The sequence below is a fragment of the Myotis lucifugus genome, unplaced genomic scaffold, assembly GCF_000147115.1.
Source record: "Myotis lucifugus unplaced genomic scaffold, Myoluc2.0 scaffold_103, whole genome shotgun sequence".
In the NCBI taxonomy this organism is placed as follows: Eukaryota; Metazoa; Chordata; class Mammalia; order Chiroptera; family Vespertilionidae; genus Myotis; species Myotis lucifugus.
The window spans coordinates 1,732,333-1,750,756 of NW_005871151.1; the positions used below are offsets into that span (position 1 = coordinate 1,732,333).

The window sequence follows — 18,424 nt, forward strand, 5'->3', positions numbered from 1 at the left end:
TTAGGGTACTCCTAAGGCTTAGGAAGAGCCACACTCAAGGGGCCAAAGAGCCGCATGTGGCTCGCGAGCCGCAGTTTGCCAACCACTGGGCTAGGCCTTTGCCTGTCTCAGTGCTCGCAGCAGCCTGAGGCCTGTACTGTATTTGTGTTCTCCATTCGATGAGATTGCTTCAGGTCTCACTGAGCAACTGGCGGAGCCTGGGATTGAACCCAGGTGTGTTCAGCTCCAACACAGGTGGGCGGGTGTGCCTGGCTCTCAGTCTCACTGCTGTTTTGCTCACCCTCCATCCTATGCTGTTGCCCAGGGGTGATCCTGCTGCTCCTGGACAAGCTGCGGAAGATGAAATGGGAGCAGATGTGGAGGCTGACCGCCGAGAGGGAGCTGATGGGCATGCTGTCCACGTCCTTAGCGGACCAGGTGAGTGGCCTGGTTAGAAGGTACGGTCGCTCCTGAGGACCCTGGTGCTGTTTCTCAAGCAGACTTGGAAGTAGATGGGTCTGCATTCTCTTTCTGCCGACGGTGTGACTGTGTACCCTTGGATAGATCTGCCTTCTCCGGCCCGTCTAGGACAACAGCTCAGCCCGTGGGTTTATTTCCTTTGTTCATGCGTTTGTTCATGCCGCAGACCTGCACTGCACGCTGGGTATGCCAGGGGCTGTGCTCAGATACAGGATTACAGAGATGAAAGAAGGACGCCGGCCTTGGCCTCGGAGAGCTCAACGTTTATTGAAGCGGACTCATAAGTAAATGATAATTTGGTGTGTGACGGGGAGGTCGCTGCGTGGAGAGCGCCCGGCCTGCCCCCTGAGATTCCAGAGCGCCCAGCGCGGTTCTGGACAAGGTCCCATCTGCCTTCCTGGCAGCAGAGTCCGACTTGCAGAGCGAAGCCTTTTTGCCTGGATCCAGTGCTATGACCCTATCCCCCAGGGCAATGCATGTAAAGAAAAGGGACACACTGCTTGGCTGGAGAAACCAGCTTTTAATCCAGGCCGTCTGAAAAAGTCCCGCCTCTCCCCCAAACTATGAATATAAGATCATAAAAACCCCATTTCTCATTTTCTCTGGAAGACGCAGGGGCCCCGGGCCTTTGATCTGGGCTCTGCCCGGCTCTCACATTTAGATTTCGAGTTTCCCGTGGCGCAAATGGCCGTCTTGAGATGTGAAGACAATTTCTCTGGCTTCCTGCGTTTTATCCTTCCCCATTCATCCACAAAGCAAGCTAACTCTGCGGTTTGTTCTGTGTTCAATTGTCTGAGTCATTGAATGCTTGCAAAGTTTTCTCATACGGAGGAAAGGAGAAAGTCTGTAAGGTTACTTGACTTTTTTCTTTTTTTTTTTTTGGCATTTTTTTTTTTTTGCCATGATTATTATGCAGTATTTCCCAAGCAGCCAGAAACCAATTTCCTTTTCAAACATGAGATCCGGTAGAATGAATGAGTTAAAAATTACCCAGGTAGCTGTTTTAAACCTGCGGGGAAATCTGTTCTCCAGCGTCGCATTTTAAGCCAGGTCACCGTACCTTGCGTGTGTCCCCCAGAGCTACAATCGGATGTCCATGACCAGCGGGGATGGTTTATTCAGCCATCTCCGGCTGCGGGGCCGGCGCTCACCTCCCGGCATCTCCTATCAGCAGCGAGTTAATAAGTATGGCCTGGCCAGGGAGCTTGGAGAAGAGCAGAGAGGTGAAGCGTCTTTAGAAGAAGCCTGGGCTGGAAGGGGAAGTGGGGAGTGGGCACCCAGGAGCCATGGCCCGTGGGGAAGCCCAGGCGCATCCATCACCGAGTCCGCCAAGAGCCCCAGCAAGAGCTGCCGCCACCGCAGCTCTCGTTTGTCTCAGCCCCTGAATGCGCAGCGCAACTTGTCGTCATGCAGGTTCCTCTCCGGGCGGCTGGGGATGGATCACATGGGCCCCTTGATGAGGTGGGAAGAGGGACGGAAAAGCAACTTCATTTATTAGAGGCCGGCTCGATGGCAGAAACGCTCCCCGCCCGCCCCCACGTGCGCTTGCCATATGGTGCCCTCTGAGGCCAGCAGAACCCGTGAGCTGGGGCATCCCCCATCTCTGTCCAGGCGTGATTGCGTGGTTCCCAGAGAAGGCGGGGCAGTGTGCCCTGCGGTGTCAGCAGCCCGTTTGGAGCACCCGTGGGTGCCGCGGTGCCTGGAGAGCCAGCAGCGTCCGAGGGACCCACCTGACCGTGTCACTGTGTCTCCGGCTTTTATCCCCAGGACATTTTCAACGCCGTCATCAAACAGAACCCCTTCCTCGTGTATCAGCTCCCCTGCTTCTGGAACGTGCAGCTGTCGGACCACACCCGCTCCGAGCAGTGCTACCGAGACGTGTCTGATCTCAAGGTAGACTCGGGACATGTGGGCGGGGGTTTTGGGGGGAGGGAGTGAGGTGCCCTGCGGTGGCAGAGGGAAGCTGGCTGGGGAGCACCCTTGGGGGGAGTGGTGAATGGCTCTGTGTGCTTGTGGTGAGAGAGATAAGGCGAGGGGACCAGAAAGAATGTGCCTTTCTCCTTTGTTGTTGGTGGTTTTTTTCTTTCTCTTCTTGTTTGGGCCTTCTGAAAAGCAGAAGGTCTCCTGGCATCAGAACCAGCTTGTGCGGTTATTCTTGCCACCTGCTGCCGGTCGTTTTGGTTCATATGGGCTCCCGAAATTCAGTCGTGTAATTCAAACAAAAACATTCAGTGAGGGCCTGTTCTGTGCCAGGTGCTGTAGATATGGATACAAATAACATACTTCCTACTTTCAAGTCCTTCAAGGCTTAGAGGAGAAGTGAGACATGTAAGGAAATAAATGTAAAAGAATATGACAGGTGCTATGATAGGTATGTGGGTGGGGGAGTGGGTGATAGAGGGCGGTGCCCCAACTCCCCTATCGGCCCTGCTCTGTGAGTGACAGGGGGTGGCACCGCAACCTCCCCATCGACCCTGCCTTGAGTGTGACCGGGGGTGGTACCCCAACCCCCCAATCGGCCCTGCTCTGAGCCTGACCAGGGGCTGCACCTAGGGATTGGACGTGCCCTCTGCCACCCGGGAGCAGGCCTAAGCCAGCAGGTCATTATCTCCCGAGCGGTCCCAGACTGCGAGAGGGCACAGGCCAGGCTGAGAAACCCCCTCCCCCCACCCGAGTGCACAAATTTTTGTGCACCGGGCCTCTAGTAATAATGTATAATGTAGGTTTCAAAAGGTTATAGCTAAAATATCACACAATGACATCATGTAATCAAGAGAAAAGTATTATTGGTATTAAAGTATTCTCAGATCATTGTTTTGTAGTGGAGGACAAGATATTAACTTTAGCCCCTAAGCTGGGTATACATGCTAATATTTCAAAGTTAAGCTCTAAAAGAATCTTTAAAAAATGCACAACTTATAAAATCATGGTTGGTGGGATGGTGAAAGGCATAGGAAAAACTAAAACAACCAGAATAGCTCAGTCATTTTTTTTAAAATGCAAGAAAAAATGTAGAAAAAGTGGGGGGGAAATATAAAGCAGGAAATCAAGTTAATAGAAATAAGTTTAAATATATCAATCAAATAAACTAATTTGGGGAATGAAAAGATAAATTGTCAGATTGAATAGGAAACAATGTCCAACATATGCTATTTATAGGAGACACACCTAACACATAGCAACCTGGAAAGGTTAACAGTAGAATTATGGGGAAAGATTATCAGGTAAATGTTATCCAAAAGAAAACTGGGGTAACTGTCTATATCAGACAAAGCATTGGTAGGTATACACATAGTCACAACTTAAAAATGAAAAGCTCACCAAGAAGATACAAGAATTCTAAACATGTATAGACTTCATGCTCTAGCATGTATTATATATATATATATATATATATATATATATATATATAGAGAGAGAGAGAGAGAGAGAGAGAGAGAGAGAGCTCTCAATAGAACTCCAGGAAGAAATGGACAATTCTATCAGAGTAGAATAATTGAACATATTTTTTTTAAATATTGAAAGATCAAACAGACAAAAATCTGATTAAACATTATGGAAGATTTGAATTGCAAATCTTGGTTTATTCAGTAAATAAAGAACCTTGTACCTAACAGAATATTCATCCTTTTCAAGCTCACATTTATTAAAAATTAACTGTACACTAAACCATAACACAAATTGCAGTGCATTTCAGAGAATCATATTATTCATATATATAGTTCTCTGAATACAGTATAATTAAATTAGAAGGCAGTAACAATATTTTTTAATTCATTTGATTACAATTGAAAACAACACTTCTAAATTACTCATGATTCTAACCAAATCAAAATTGATACTGAAAACTACTTAAAACTGAATGAAAGAAAATATATCAAAATTAGTGGAATGAAACAAACGTGTAAGAAAATGTGTAGCTTTAAATGTTTATATTCAAAAGAAAGGCTGAAAATTGAGAAGCCAAGTTTACAACTTTATCTAATAAAAAAAACATTAGGATAAATTCAAAGAAAATAAAAGGCAGGACATAAAGAAGATAGGAGAAGATGATGAACAAATTGTTCAACAAAGTCAAGATTTGGTTCTTGGAAAGGGACCAGTAAAATAAAGCTATGGCAGGACTCGGGGAGAAACAGAGAGAACTCAGCAAGAAATGAACAGGGAGGCAGATATGCAGTTATGTGTTCGTTCCCACGTGTTTTTGAGGCAGCCATTCTTCCAAGTTCTAGGTGTACAGCGAAGGTGAAAGCAAACAGAAGCCTCCCATTTGTGGAGCTTCTGAGCCAATAGATAAAGCAGAATTGTAGGAGATAAGAGACGACCATGAACAACATTATGTCAAATTGAAAACTTATATGAAATGAACAAATTTCTAGAAATGTATACTTTACAAAAACTGACTTAAGGAAAAAATATGAGGTCGATTATCTTCTAGCTATTAAACCTTCTTACAAAGAAAACACATCCTTAGATGGTAAGTAGAGACAAGTCTACCAATTTTTTTTTTATCAAAAGATATTATCAATTTTAAGTAAACTCTAGAGAATAAGAAAGGAGGCACACTTTCTAACCCATTCAATGAGGCCAGGATATTCTTGATACCGAACTTAGACAAGGTGGGCATGAGAAATCTGTGGGCCTATTTCATGCATGACTATAGATACAAATATCTTAGGCAAAGTATTAGCAGGCCTTTTCCGCCATGTATAAAATAGATAATACATCATGGCCAAGTGGGTGTATTTCAGGGAATAGGAGGGTGATCAAGCACTGAAAAACGCACGTGTCATTCACACTGTAGATTAAAGGAGAAACACCTTATAATAATCTAAATAGATGTAGGTAAATTATTTCAAAAAATTAGATATTCCATTCATGACCAAAAATATTTGCATAAATAAGATCTATTAAAAACATAGAGCAAAATTTTGCTGAGCATTTGCTTAGGGATATGCTAATTTATAATAATAAAAGCATAATATGCTAATTAGACCAGACAGCCAAATGACCTTCCGGACGAAGCTGCAGCAGCAGGGACTGAGGCAGAGGCGGTTAGGGGTAATCAGGCAGGCATAGTGGTTAGGGGCAATCAGGAAGGCAGGCAGGCAGAGGTGGTTGGGGTTGATCAGGCAGGCAGGTGAGCAGTTAGGTGCAATCAAGCAAGCAGGCAAATGGTTAGGGGTGATCAGGCAGGCAGGAAGGCCAGTGGTTAGGAGCCAGTGGTCCGGATTGCGAGAGGGATGTCCGACTGCCAGTTTAGGCCCGATCCCACAGGTATGCAGTCAGACATCCCCCAAGGGGTCCCGGTTGTGAGAGGGTGCAGGGCCAGGCTGAGGGCCCCGACTCCGTGCATGAATTTCGGGCACCGGGCCTCACACATTTATGAAACTTTGACCTATGAATAGGTGGCATTGCTGGCCATTGGAGAAAGGATGTACTTTTCCATAATTGGTGCTGAGACACCTGATTACCTACGTGGAAAAAAATGAAAATGGAACCCTATGTCACACAGGCACCAATTTGATCCCGATTGGTTAGAGACTTAAAAGTGAAAGACCAAATTAAACTCTTAATTTTAAACCATTGGGAAACTAGCCTATGACCTCAGAATAGGGAAAGATGTATTCAACAAGACACCCAAAGTGTATGTCATAAAAAAAGGATCGATATATTCAACCACATTGAAATTAATAATTTTTATCTAAGTGGCATCAAAAAGAAAAAAGATGTTTTCAAAACATAACTGGCAAAGGGACTAGTAAACAAAATACAGGATGGTGCAAAAGTAGGTTTTCCATTGTTCGTGTGGAAAATAATGCAATAAATAATAAATAATAATATAAGAGGAAACTCCGTTTCATATACTCACAACTGTAATGCTACTTTTGCCCCACCCGGCACACAAAGAACTCTTAATAACTAATAAGAAAGAAATGTGTACTAGTAAGGGGTATATAAAAAGTCATTTCACTGCATTGCAAAGAAAGTGGCCAATAAACAGTTTGAAAGATGTGCAACCTCTTTGTTAATCAGGGAGTGAAAATTAAGACCACAAGTCATTTCCCCTCCACCCCCTTGAAAGAGCAGTGCTCTCGAGCCTCATTGGATCAGCAGGAACTCTCGGTCCTGTAGGCAGGAGTGTAATGGATACAACCCAACCGGAAAAACACTGCAGCTCTATGTTAAGGAATTAAGTAGTATATATTTTACAGTCTAGGGCTTGGATGGAATTGGTCAAAAATTGAGAAATGGGCCCAGCCAGTGTGGTTCAGTGGTTCGATTTCCAGTCAGGGCACATGCCCGGGTTGTGGGCTCGATCCCCAGTAGGTGGCATGCAAGGGGCAGTCAATCAGTGATTCTCACCATTGATGTTTCTATTTTTTTCTCTTTCCCTTTCTCTCTGAAATCAATAAAAAATAAGTTTTTAAAAATTGGGAAGTGGATGCTTTCAGGAGAAAGTGCTCCAGGGCATGGACAGATGACAACAGACTGAAACAGCACCCGTGTCCTCGTGAAGAGTGACATTTCTCGGCCAGGCAGGGGCACGGGAGACTTCTAAACTCTCCCGTCTTCTTTCCATATCAAAAAATAAATAAAAACATAAAACTTCCACACAAAAAAACAGTGCAACTCACAGCATTGGCAGGCTGATAAAGAAGGAAATTCGGGCACGTGCTACAGTGTGGATGAGCCTTGAAGACACGCTAAACGATAAAAAGCCAGACACAAAGACATAGATATCATGTGATTTTACTCATATGAGGCACCTAAAATAGTCAAATTCATAAAGACGGAGAATAGAACAGCGATGACCAGGGGCTGGGGTGGGGGTCAATGTGGCGTCAATGGGGTCAGTTTCAGTATGAGAGGATGAAAAAGTTCTGGTGGTGACGGTTGCATAACAATGCGAATGTACGGAGCAGCATTGAACTATCCTTAAACATGGTTATGTTTTGTATGTGTTACCACAATAAAAACAATCCCTGGTGGGGAAGGGGGCCTTGGCAAGTGCCCTGTGAAGGTGATTGTTGGGAGGAGTAGTGTGAGTTGCATTAGCCAAGCAGGTCTTCATGAGCCAAGACACCGGGCAGGGTACCTAAGAGCCTCCAGATTGGCAGCCACAAAAAGGGGGAAAGAGGCACCATTGGCTAGAGGGAACTTTCATTGGTGAACTTCACACTTCGACATCTTACAGATGCAAACAGAGCTAGGTCTCCAAGTGAAAGTGCGTCACGCCTACCCACCACAGACATACCTCTGTGTGCGTGTGCCTGTATTTATTGAGTGGCTACTCTATGCCAGGCACTGTTATGTCTTAGGGATGCTGTGGGAGACAAAACCATCGGTCAGGAGAGCTTACCTGCTGGTGCTTACCAGCGGAACTTACCAGCGGATGGCTGCCCCACTTGGGCATTGCTTAGTGGTTGCTTAATTATTGTCCTGTTGAACCTATCAAAATAATCTATGCACTCTTTTTACCAACCTATCTATATATATAAAAGCCTAAGCGACTGAAATGACCAGTAGCTATGACGCACACTGACCACCAGAGCGCAGATGCTCAATGCAAGTGCTGCCCCCTGGTGTTCAGTGTGCTGCCACAGCCAACCTCCCCCGGCTGGCCAACCACCCGTGGTCCCTCTCCCCCAGCCAACCAACTCATGTGGTCCCTCGCCCCGGCTCCCGGGCTGGGACCGGGAACCAGGGTTGGGTGGCAGAAAATGCAGTGCCTTTCCCAGGGGGGCCAAGGGCCGGCTTTCTCCTGAGGGAGGTGGCCAAACTCCCGTGCCCTGTCCCTCCCCCTGGCCAGCAGGCCCCGATCAGCCCGCCGCCTGTCTGCCACGGTGGCTGTGTGGAGGCAAGGGGAGGAGGCGGGGAACCGTGCAGTGATGGGGCACCAACAATGGCAGCGTCTCTGTCCGGTGTTCGTTCCTTCCGCGCCCAGCCCCGGACCGTAGCTTCCTCTCCAGCCTGGCCTGATCAACCTAGCCCTGATCAGCCCTGATTACCGGCCAGGCCTAGGGACCTCACCCGTGCACGAATTTCGTGCACCGGGCCTCTAGTATTATGTATAAATAGAGGAATTTCTATGAAATAGCAAAATGGCAAAAATAGAGGCAAACCAAATTTAAGTCATATTTTTTAGATAAGCTTTAAAAATAATCCAGAAGTCATTTAACCCACTCATATCTTGTTTTAAAAGTCTGCCCTGGCCAGTGTGGCTCAGTTGGTTTAAGCATTGTTCTCTACATCAAAAGATCATGGGTTCTATTCCCAGTCCGGGCACATACCAGGTAGCAGGTTTGATCCCTGGTGCAGGAGGCAACCAAGTGATGTTTCAGTCTCACATTTCTCTCTCTCCCTTTCTCCCTTCTTCTTTCTCTCCCCCTCTCCCTCTAAAGGCAATAAGAGCAAGTCCTTGGGAGAGGATTTAAAATGTTACACAGAACCCTAAAATATTGCCAATATCTGAAAGAGAAGCTGCCCTGGAGGTGGGGAAAGGGTTGAGGGATGAGAGAGAGAGGTTGGCAGGCCCGAGCCCCACCCTGGTCATAGCAGGACCTGGACATTGCCCTGGAGCCAGAGGCCTGGGCTAAGAACACAGCATATCCATAGGTTTCTTCAGACCAGCCAGGGCCTCAGACTCCAGGCATAGGTGCATCTCTGTCATTTTCTTTATCTTTCTTCTGTTTTTTCCTGCCCTCATTCATTTTATTCTGTGCATGGAGTTCAGCATGTTTGAAGGAAGCCCTCCTGTTTCCTGGTTATGATGGTCCTCCCTGGGGAGGAGGGAGATCCACCCTGAACCCTGCTCTTCATCCGCTCGCACCCGCTGCTCCACAGGGCAGCCAACCTGAGACCCACCTGTGGGACACACATGTGCCGGGGCAGCTGAGCGAGCACGTCAGTTCGGGCGGGCGAGAATCATAAAACTATGTTAACGTCGATCTGCCTGCCTCTCCCTCTCCCTCTCCCTCCAGGGCCAGTACTTTTTCTCTGGTGGCCAGGCTGTGTTGTCGCATCAACAACTCCTGATGCCTTTTCTGTGGTTCTCATTGTCCCTTCTTTTAAGTGGAGCAAGACCTAAGGGCGGGAACAAGGTCAATTGAAGGAGAGTCCTGGATTCTTGTGATTTTCCCCTCACTGTTTTGCAGCCCTCTCACCCACACCTCCTCCAACGACAGCCAAATGTTGCAGGAACTTCCTTTGATCCTATTGTTCCCCAGTGTTTGGCTGCCTTTCATGGAAATAGCAACTCTCTTTTTGCCTTCATCTGATTAAAAGAATATGTAATTACATTTCCAAATACATCGAAGTACAAGTGGCCTAAAAACATAGTAGTTGGTAATAAACACAGCTCACTCCTGGTGAGCATGGTGTTCAATGTGGAGGAGCAGGCACCCTCCCATTTCCCATGAGAGAGTAGCTTACGGCCTTGGGCATCGAGCCTGCACTTGGCAGAGAAATGTGTGCTAAGTAGACGTTAGTTACGAGAACTTCTAAGGGGAGAGATGGTTTCATGGAGGTGTCATTGCTCCTGCCCCTTTTGGAGCCAAGCAACCCTGTAACTTCTCACGACAGCCCACCTCTTACCAGATGAAGGACTCATGTAAATCACTGCACCTCTCCTGGCTCATGACATTCTCCATCCATCGGGGCCGTCATCCTGGTCCCATCCTCAGGCCCCTGAAGTGCTCCACAGAAATGCACTTGACTTTGCTTCTGTCCTCTGCGTTTTGAAGACCTTCCCTGTCATCTCTTCAGTCCTAAAGCTTGAGGACTCGGCCCTCCCTGGGTGAGTCCTACAAAGGGGAGGACACTCAGAGGAGCGTGGCTTAATCGTCTTCACCAGGAGCACCAACTCTCAGGGGAGCAGCAAGGGGCCGGTGGCTGGTTTAGGGAAGGGAGAACGGGAGGTAGTCTAGAAACTGTGTTGGAGCCCTCGAATGCTCAGTAGACTGTTAGAGAAGGAAGCTCTGGCCAGAAACAGTGGGTAATGGCCAGGCAGTGACAACCAGGGCGTCCATGAGTGACTGGAGCCCACAGCTGAATGAGCCATGGTTCCCGCCCCCAAGAAGGTCATGGTCTAGGGAGAAGTAACCAGGTGAGCAAATAGAAAATTTCAGCACAGTCTGCAAAGTGCGGCGATGCCAGGAAGTAAAGGGCTCGGAGCGCAGGAGGAGGACCCCTGTCTAGGAGGGAGCAGGGCGCACTCTTTCTTGGAGGGATTTCTGCAGGAGGTCTGAGCCGAATCTTGATGTCCAAACTCTGCCTCTTCCTCGTCTTCTGCCCTCATGTCACTCCTCAGCCCCCAAGCACGCGTGCTCCCCTCTCCCCAGGCCTGTGGAAACCCGGGAGAAAGGGAAGGATGGAAACCCACACGCAAGTGGGGATCAGTGAGCTGGGTGCTGGCAGGCAAGCAGCAGGGGCCACACCACGGCTTCAGAAACATCTGCCCAGATGCACGGCGCCTTTGTGGGGTTGGCAGGAAACGCATCTCGGGGGACGCAAGCTGTGACTCAGTCTCAGAGGACGAAATGGGGTGCTCCGGGCAGATTGGGTGGGAGTCCTGCTCTCACCATGACCTCACTTCATCTTGACAAAAGTCTCACAAGGGGACGTTTATTTGGTCTCCTCTGTGCATCAGAAAATGAGGGATCACACACATGAAGTCACTTACTCGCCCGGAGTCACTCAGCTAAATACGACGGGGCTGAGGTTCAGACTCGCATCTGTCTGACTCCAGGTGCAGAGCTCTGGCTCTCCCTGGGCCCGGGCTCCTGCCTGAATGTACTTTCCCCCGGGAAACATTTTACAGGAGATACTGAGTCCATAGGACTAGTCTATGGGAGCCCTCTTGGGGTTCAATGGGTCTTTGAGGGCTAACCAGAGCAAAGACCCTGGAAATAGCACCGTCTCCTGGAAAGAGCATTTGAATGCAAAGCGACGGGCTCCGAGGCTGGATTTTTTACCGCCATCCACTCATGAATGGGGAACTGAGCACACTTAAAACTCCTTCAGGGGAAGAGAAAAAGCAAGGGGAGACATGCCATCCATGTGGGGAAGTGGCGTGTATTCCTGGAAGCATCTGCAGCATTTGCATAAGAGGAGCAGCAGGTAACTCAAGTTTGCAAACATTTTATAACACTTGGAGAGGGGTCGGGCTTCACCTCTTTTGAGGAAGGTGGGCGGCCGCCATACATGTTGGGCATGTTCCAGCCAAGCAGATGCCAGTGAAAAATGAGGCAGGGGAAACCCAAGAAAGAGTAATAAAGATGATGAATGGGAAGGTTGATGTTGGAGGATTGGGATGGAACGAGGAAGGGAAAACGGTTGCCTGTGGGAAGAAGAGCTGAAGTCTAGAATTACCACCTCCCAGCCAGACCTCTCTGTACTGCAGGCCAGTGCCAGTTTAATTGCATTGCACAGCCTACATCCAAGGGCTCTCGGTGTGTTACTGTCTACACACCACTGCGGCTGGGAAATCTAGGGATCCCAGGATTAAATATCAGGCAGCTGGCCTGTGCAAGGAGCCTGGCTTTGGGCGCTGCAGTTCTGTGGCTCCTGCTGCGGAATCACTCATTCCCCCAGCAAGCACCGCGGAGTACCTACCCACTGTGGCCGGGCTGTAGGGCTGATGTTGGGTTCCTTCCCCTCTCTTGACCAAGTGTCCTCATCAGAGAAAGCTGGGAAGTAATCACCACTTCAGACGTAAAGATTAAAAGGGTGATAACGTGCCCAGCCGTCATGGTTGAGCGTCGGCCTATGAACCAGGAGGTCACGGTTTGATTCCTGGTCAGGGCACATGCCCAGGTTGCAGGCTGGATCCCCAGTGGGGGGCATGCAGGAGGCAGCTGACCGATGATTCTCTCTCATCATTGATGTTGCTATCTCTCTCTCCCTCTCACTTCCTTTCTGACCTCAATAAAAATACATATATTTTTAAAAGGTCAGGATAAAGTGAAGCAGTTAGTATCAGGCTATGAGACATGTAGTGAGCCTAGCATTTATACTAATTATCCCATTCTCTCAGAATAGTTGGCAGTTGGCTGGTGGGCAAAATGTGTAGTAAGGGCTTTTCTTCTTCATTTGTCGCACTGCTCCCATTTCAGAGGCAGGAAGTGGGGGCTCAAACAGGGAAGGGGCTTACCGGAGGTTATGCGTTGGTTGGCTGTCCATCATCCTGTACCCCAATACTGTGCTGGAGAATGACGTGCTCGGCCGAGGGGACTTTGGGTCATTTAAGTTTTAGTGTTTTGGCCTCAACACTCATCCATTCTTTGCTCGTTTGGTAATTGTCAGAGCTTAACTCCTTTGGGGGTTTCTGATTGAAGGGACCCCTCGCTGGCTCTGTTCATGTGGCTGACCAAGTTCAGATGCCATGATTCCTAGAAACATCAGCAAGACCCCTAGGAGGAGCATGATGGCTCTGGAGAGTTGACCCTACAGTAGCAGTTTTGGGGTCTATGTATTCAAATAAAACAGTTTTAAGATAACTGCTCATGGGGTTTGTTTAAAACAGAAGCGAGCTGGGGAGGGGGGAGGAGCAGGGAGTCCTGTGTACTATACTATCTTATTTATACCAAATACCATATTAGGAAGCCTGCAGTGAGCACACATGATGGGTTTTGTGGATCCCCAGCATTTCCCACACATAGTCTATGTCAACACACAGCACAGGGATACCTGTGGGACAGGCTCCTCCGAAGCCACTGTACAAAGCATGCCCCTGGACAGCCTGGGCTCTGTTCAGAAGAAAAGGATTTGAGAGAGGGAGGCACCAATTAAGCAGCGTTTGGTGGCTTGGACGCCAACCACTGCCGTTTCTGAGTATGTAGAAAGGAGGGCTTTGGTAGGTATCACATCCTTTTCTGCCACAAAATCCCAAAGCGACGGAAACCACTTCATGCATTTCTTTCCTAAAAGCTCTACCTATATCACAGGTTCTTTCTAAAAGTAGTTACTACCCCACCCGCCACTTTTACGTGGAAAGAGCAGATTAAAGGTGTGTATTTTTCCCCAAAAAAGTGTGAGGCGCATACCACTGAGAACCATTTTTTTTCTAAAAGCATTGATGAGTAGATCACCTTCCCCAACGCCATCGACTGTAAGTCCTTGGCTGTGAGTTAATGAAGGGAGCTCTGTGCTGCACAGAGGCTCAAGGTCATTCCTCGTGTCCTTGGGAAGTATTGTCAGAATTCTATGATGCTTCCAGTCTTGCCTTTATAAAATGGACCAAACCAGTGACATCCAAGGGTACGCGTGCACGCTGGCTTCAAGTGTTCTGGGGCAATGAAATTCAATCCAGGGTGCTCGCTCGGTAACCTTACTTGGCATCCTTTCGTTACACCAATTTAAAGCAAAGGCACCTTCGCCAATGACACATACACACTTTCCATAAAATGTTACCATCATTCGTGTGGGAATTAACTGTTTGGGCTATCACTTCCCCAGGACACCCCTCCTGTAGTGCTCACTGAAACATCATTCGTTGCATATTTCATTATCCAAACAGAACCTTGTAAACAGGATAATCTGACACATGTCAAAGTCCCGGGCACTTTGATTGAATTCGGTGGTACTTTGTTCTAATACCAACCAGTGTCCTCGGGCCTTCTGCATTTTTTCTCTAAGACTCTTCCCATAATATTTGCTGACCAAGGAATTTGCTTTGTTTCGTTATCATAGTATCTCTTGTGCGTTTTCCAGCCATTTTTTTTTTTTTTTGCCAAGGCAGGCAAAACAAGCATTTCCTTTATTGCATTTTATTATCTTTCATTTTTATGTATGAAATCTCCAAAGAGACTGCTAACATCTTCTCGTGGGGTTTAGTGAACCGTCAAGTTCGGGATTATCACAAGACTTGAAACATCACCCAGAAGATGGGAGGCTTGGCTTCATATTCCGGCTGCTCTGGTTTTAAACGGCTTGCTAACCGTTCATCTTTGCATCACATTAAGTGCTATCGGAAGGCACAGCACACACGCGGGCGAGGTTCTTCCTTGACGATGGAGGTTGTAAATCCATATTTGAAATAGTCCTGAGAGCCTGAATTCTTTGGCCAGCTTCTTGTAAGATCTAATTAGGTGGGCATTTCTGGACTTGGTGAAGGAGCGAGGAAGAGCTCATGGGAGCAGAGCCAGCTCAGCTATTTGCTCGCTCGTTACGTGAGCTGGTCTCACTGGTATTCACAATCTGTCATTGCTTCGTAGGATGCCTTTTTTGTAAATGTAAACTTGCGTTTGGACGAATGTAGACTCACAGAAAAGTTGTAAAAGTGATATTGAGAGTCCCATGTCCCCCTCATCCAATTTTAGTTTCCCCTAATGTTAACATCGCACATAACAACGCTGAACACGTACTAACAAATCAGACAAAATAGAAACAGACTCATAGACACAGAGAACAGACTGACAGCTATCAGAGGGGCGGGGGAGGGGGACTGTGTGAAAAGGGTGAAGGGATTGACCACAAACTGCAAGGCTGCTGCTGCTACGTCCCCTTTCCCGGTGAGGGATGGTCTCCGTGATTTAGGCAACTTCATGCAGGCCACCCAGCTGGTCAGAGCTGGGCCTGGTGCAAAGGCCTGTCTGCTCGTCCCTCTCTACCACGCATCGTGATCCTGAAGATGACAAGGAAAGGGACTTGTGAGACGTGTCCTCTTGAAATACTCAGCGAGGGGAGAATGGTGGGAGCTGAAACTCCTTCGAGAGAAAAGGACACGCTGGCCCTTAGACAAAGAGAAGGGGATCTGTTTCTCCTCCCTGCAGCCCCCATCACAGGGCTGTGATAACTGATTTGCTGTAGACAGGCAGGATGTGAGGGTTATTGAGAAAGGCATCAGTGTGATTTTCGCTCTTGAACCAAAGGGCAGCTATAGAATACTAAGGACCTGCTGGGCACGGCGGCACGTGGGATGAATAGTAAGCCGTGCTCCCTGCCTGCCCAGAGGCTCACGTTCCAGTGACACCAGGTGCAAGCCTGTAAATAAATCATTACAACAGTGTGCAACAAGCTCTCTAATAAGGTTAAATGCAAGTGTCCGGGGCACTGAGGAAGGACCCAGCAGCTGCCTTGGGATGCTGACAGTGAGAATCTGATGACCTGATTTGTAGAGGCTGAAAAAGAAATGGAGGGTTTGCCTTTCTTAGTCTAGAACTCTGGAGAAGGCAGCTGTAGACATTGGTTAGTAAACAGCAATCTGTTGACCTCTCTCCCTTGTAGTCACATGATGGCTGCCATGATTCCAGCCATCACATCTCTGTTTACCACGGAAAGGTGAATGGGGTGGGAGGAGGATGGCACCTTATTTGTTATTAAGAAATCCAATATATGAGTCTCCATGTATCTTTTTGGGCAGTCTTAGGTCATCACATTGCCACCACTAGCTGCAAGGGAGTCTGGGAAATCAACGAGTAGGATCATCATCATTAGCTTAGATCATAAATGGATCATGAGCCATTCCCGGGGTTGGGGTCATTGCAACTACCAACAAAATTAATGTTCTATTGGAAATGAAGGATGGGGTGGAAAGAGAGAGAGATACCAGCAGGCAACCTTTGGCCTCTTGTGGTCCTGGAAACAAGAAGTGCGTTTGAGCTCAGCTGTGAAGGGCGAGCAGGCATTCAGGTGGTAGAGAAGAAATAAAGATATTCTAAGAGGGAGAATATGTGCAGAGGCACTGAGTCATGAAAGACAGGTTCCGGAAACACCAGGAAGTTTGTTAGCCTGGAGGTAGAGTTGGAATCATAGGTGGGAGCCCGTTCACGACAACATAAACTTCCCGTCTAAGGAGAATAGATGTTCTTCTGTGGGTCCTAGAAAGTCCATGGGGTCTTGAGACAGAGACCCATCCTCCAGACACTCTGTAGCTCAGTAATTGGAAGACATAAAGCCGTGCTCTTACTCACCTGGCATTTGCACACAGACTCTGGGTTCTAAGTTCTGTAGAAGCTGACGTTTGGGCTGAACTCTTCCCATAGCCTGTCCTTGTACCTCGATCTTGTTTCTATCTTTGAATTCTTTTTCTTGAGCCTTTGATGGGTGATAGAGTCTCTCGTTTCTCCTTTAACCTTGTGGACTTCCACTGTCTTCCCAGGTGATGTTTAAGTTTCCTGGATGGTAATCAATTTCCGACCATTTCTCTGGCTCACTGCAGGTGGACTCCGAGTCCACACATGCACTCAGCCGTCACCGATAGTTCAGATCCAACTAGGTCACAGCCATGGGGCCCCTGGTGTCGGGCAGTGTCTGTAGCCCACCTGGCATGCAACCTGGGTGCCTCCCTCTCTGCTTCCTGCCAAGCTGGGGGTTCAGCCTGTGTTACCTGCAGCCTCAGTGTCCCAGGGATGCCTGGGCTCCCTAAGTTGGGCAGGGAAAAGTGGGTTTTAGTTCTGATCCCGTAATCTTCTGTACATCTTAGGTTCCTTTATATAAACAGAGCCTCTCAATGGTTGCAGACATGGGAGAAACAAGAGGAATAGACTCCTAATTTCTATCTCCTGGGGTTCAAATGCTGGCGATCCCACCTTCCAGCTGTGTGATTGGGGAACATTTGCTGAACTTGCTTCCCCTGTAAGATGGCGTAAGGAGCATACATACCACTTAGTGGTTCTCAACCTTCCTCATGCCGCGACCCTTTAATACAGTTCCTCATGTTGTGGTGACCCCCAACCGTAAAATTATTTTCGTTGCTACTTCATAACTGTAATTTTGCTGCTGTTATGAATTGTCATGTAAATATCTGATATGCAGGATGTATTTTCAGTGGTCGCGACCCACAGGTTGAGAACCGCTGAGAGTGTTGAATAAAGAACCAGTGAGCTATGACAAGTGTTCAGAGCCCTGCTTGGCACATAGCAAGCCTCCAATAATATATATATTAGCTGCTAATAGTAATGATTATTATTACTGTGCGGATGGGCCTCAGCCAGGGGAATAAGTTATGATAGGTTTTCACCACCACCCGTTTTGGAGACTCACTTGTCTTTGCCAGCTCCTTGCAAAAATCTATTTTGGGCACATTCTCCCGTGTCATTCCATCTCACGTGTGAAAGCTTGTCAGTAAAGGTCACCTGCCACCAGCTCGCTGCCCCCAGGTCAGCAGTGATGGGTGACTCTGTCCCTCCAGGGGCCAGGAAATGACATTTCTCAGTAGTCAGACCGGCGCTGATCTAAATCATCAGCAGTGGTGATTCTGAGTCGGACTTCCAGAGGCAGGCCTGCGGCTTCGCGGAAGGAGCTGTGGTCTGGGAGACGGACGCTGGGCCCGGCTGCTCCCCCTGCTGTGTGACCTTAGGCAAGTCACTGTCCCCCTCTGGGCCGTGGCTTCTTCACACTTGAATTAGCCCAGCCCAGAAACAGTCGGGAACAGCATCTCTCTGACATCTCTTTAAAAGCACGTGTCATACTTGTACTTTCACATGGACAGTTACTTCATGATCTCCGTGTTCGTCTCTGCGTTCAGAGCCCCTGTCAGTGTGTGGCACAGAGTCCGTGCTCGTTTTAATATTTGTTGAATGAACGAATGATGTGGTAGAAAGAGAAAGATTTTGGAGCAAGACCTGATTTTGTTTTAGAAATGGCTACTTACACCCGGCCGGCATGGCTCAGTGGTTGAGTCTCATGTCAACGTATGAACCAGAAGGTCACGGTTCGATTCCCGGTCAGGTCATGATTCCCAGGTTTTGGGCTCGATTCCCAGTGTGGGGCGTGCAGGAGGAATCAGTGATTCTCTCTCATCATTGATGTTTCTATCTCTCTCTCCCTCTTCCTTCCTCTCTGAAATCAATAAACATGTATTTTAAAACAAAAGAATTGGCTACTTACTAGCTGAGTGACCCTGTGTTAGTCTAAGCTTCAGGATTATCATCTGTAAAAGGGATAATAATAGAAACAGCCTTACCGCATTGTTTGAGGATTGAATGTGAAACCATATGTACACACACACACACACACACAC

The 18,424-nt window shown here is 47.8% G+C and overlaps 1 protein-coding gene across 1 annotated transcript in view; it reads left to right on the forward strand.

The window, feature by feature from the left end:
• Positions 1–18,424, forward strand: part of LARGE1 (LARGE xylosyl- and glucuronyltransferase 1) — a 305,112-nt gene that overhangs the window by 249,305 nt on the left and 37,383 nt on the right. The window contains 2 exon segments of the mRNA XM_023757230.1: positions 305–417; positions 2,227–2,352. Of these exon segments, the coding sequence (XP_023612998.1) occupies positions 305–417; positions 2,227–2,352 (239 nt within the window).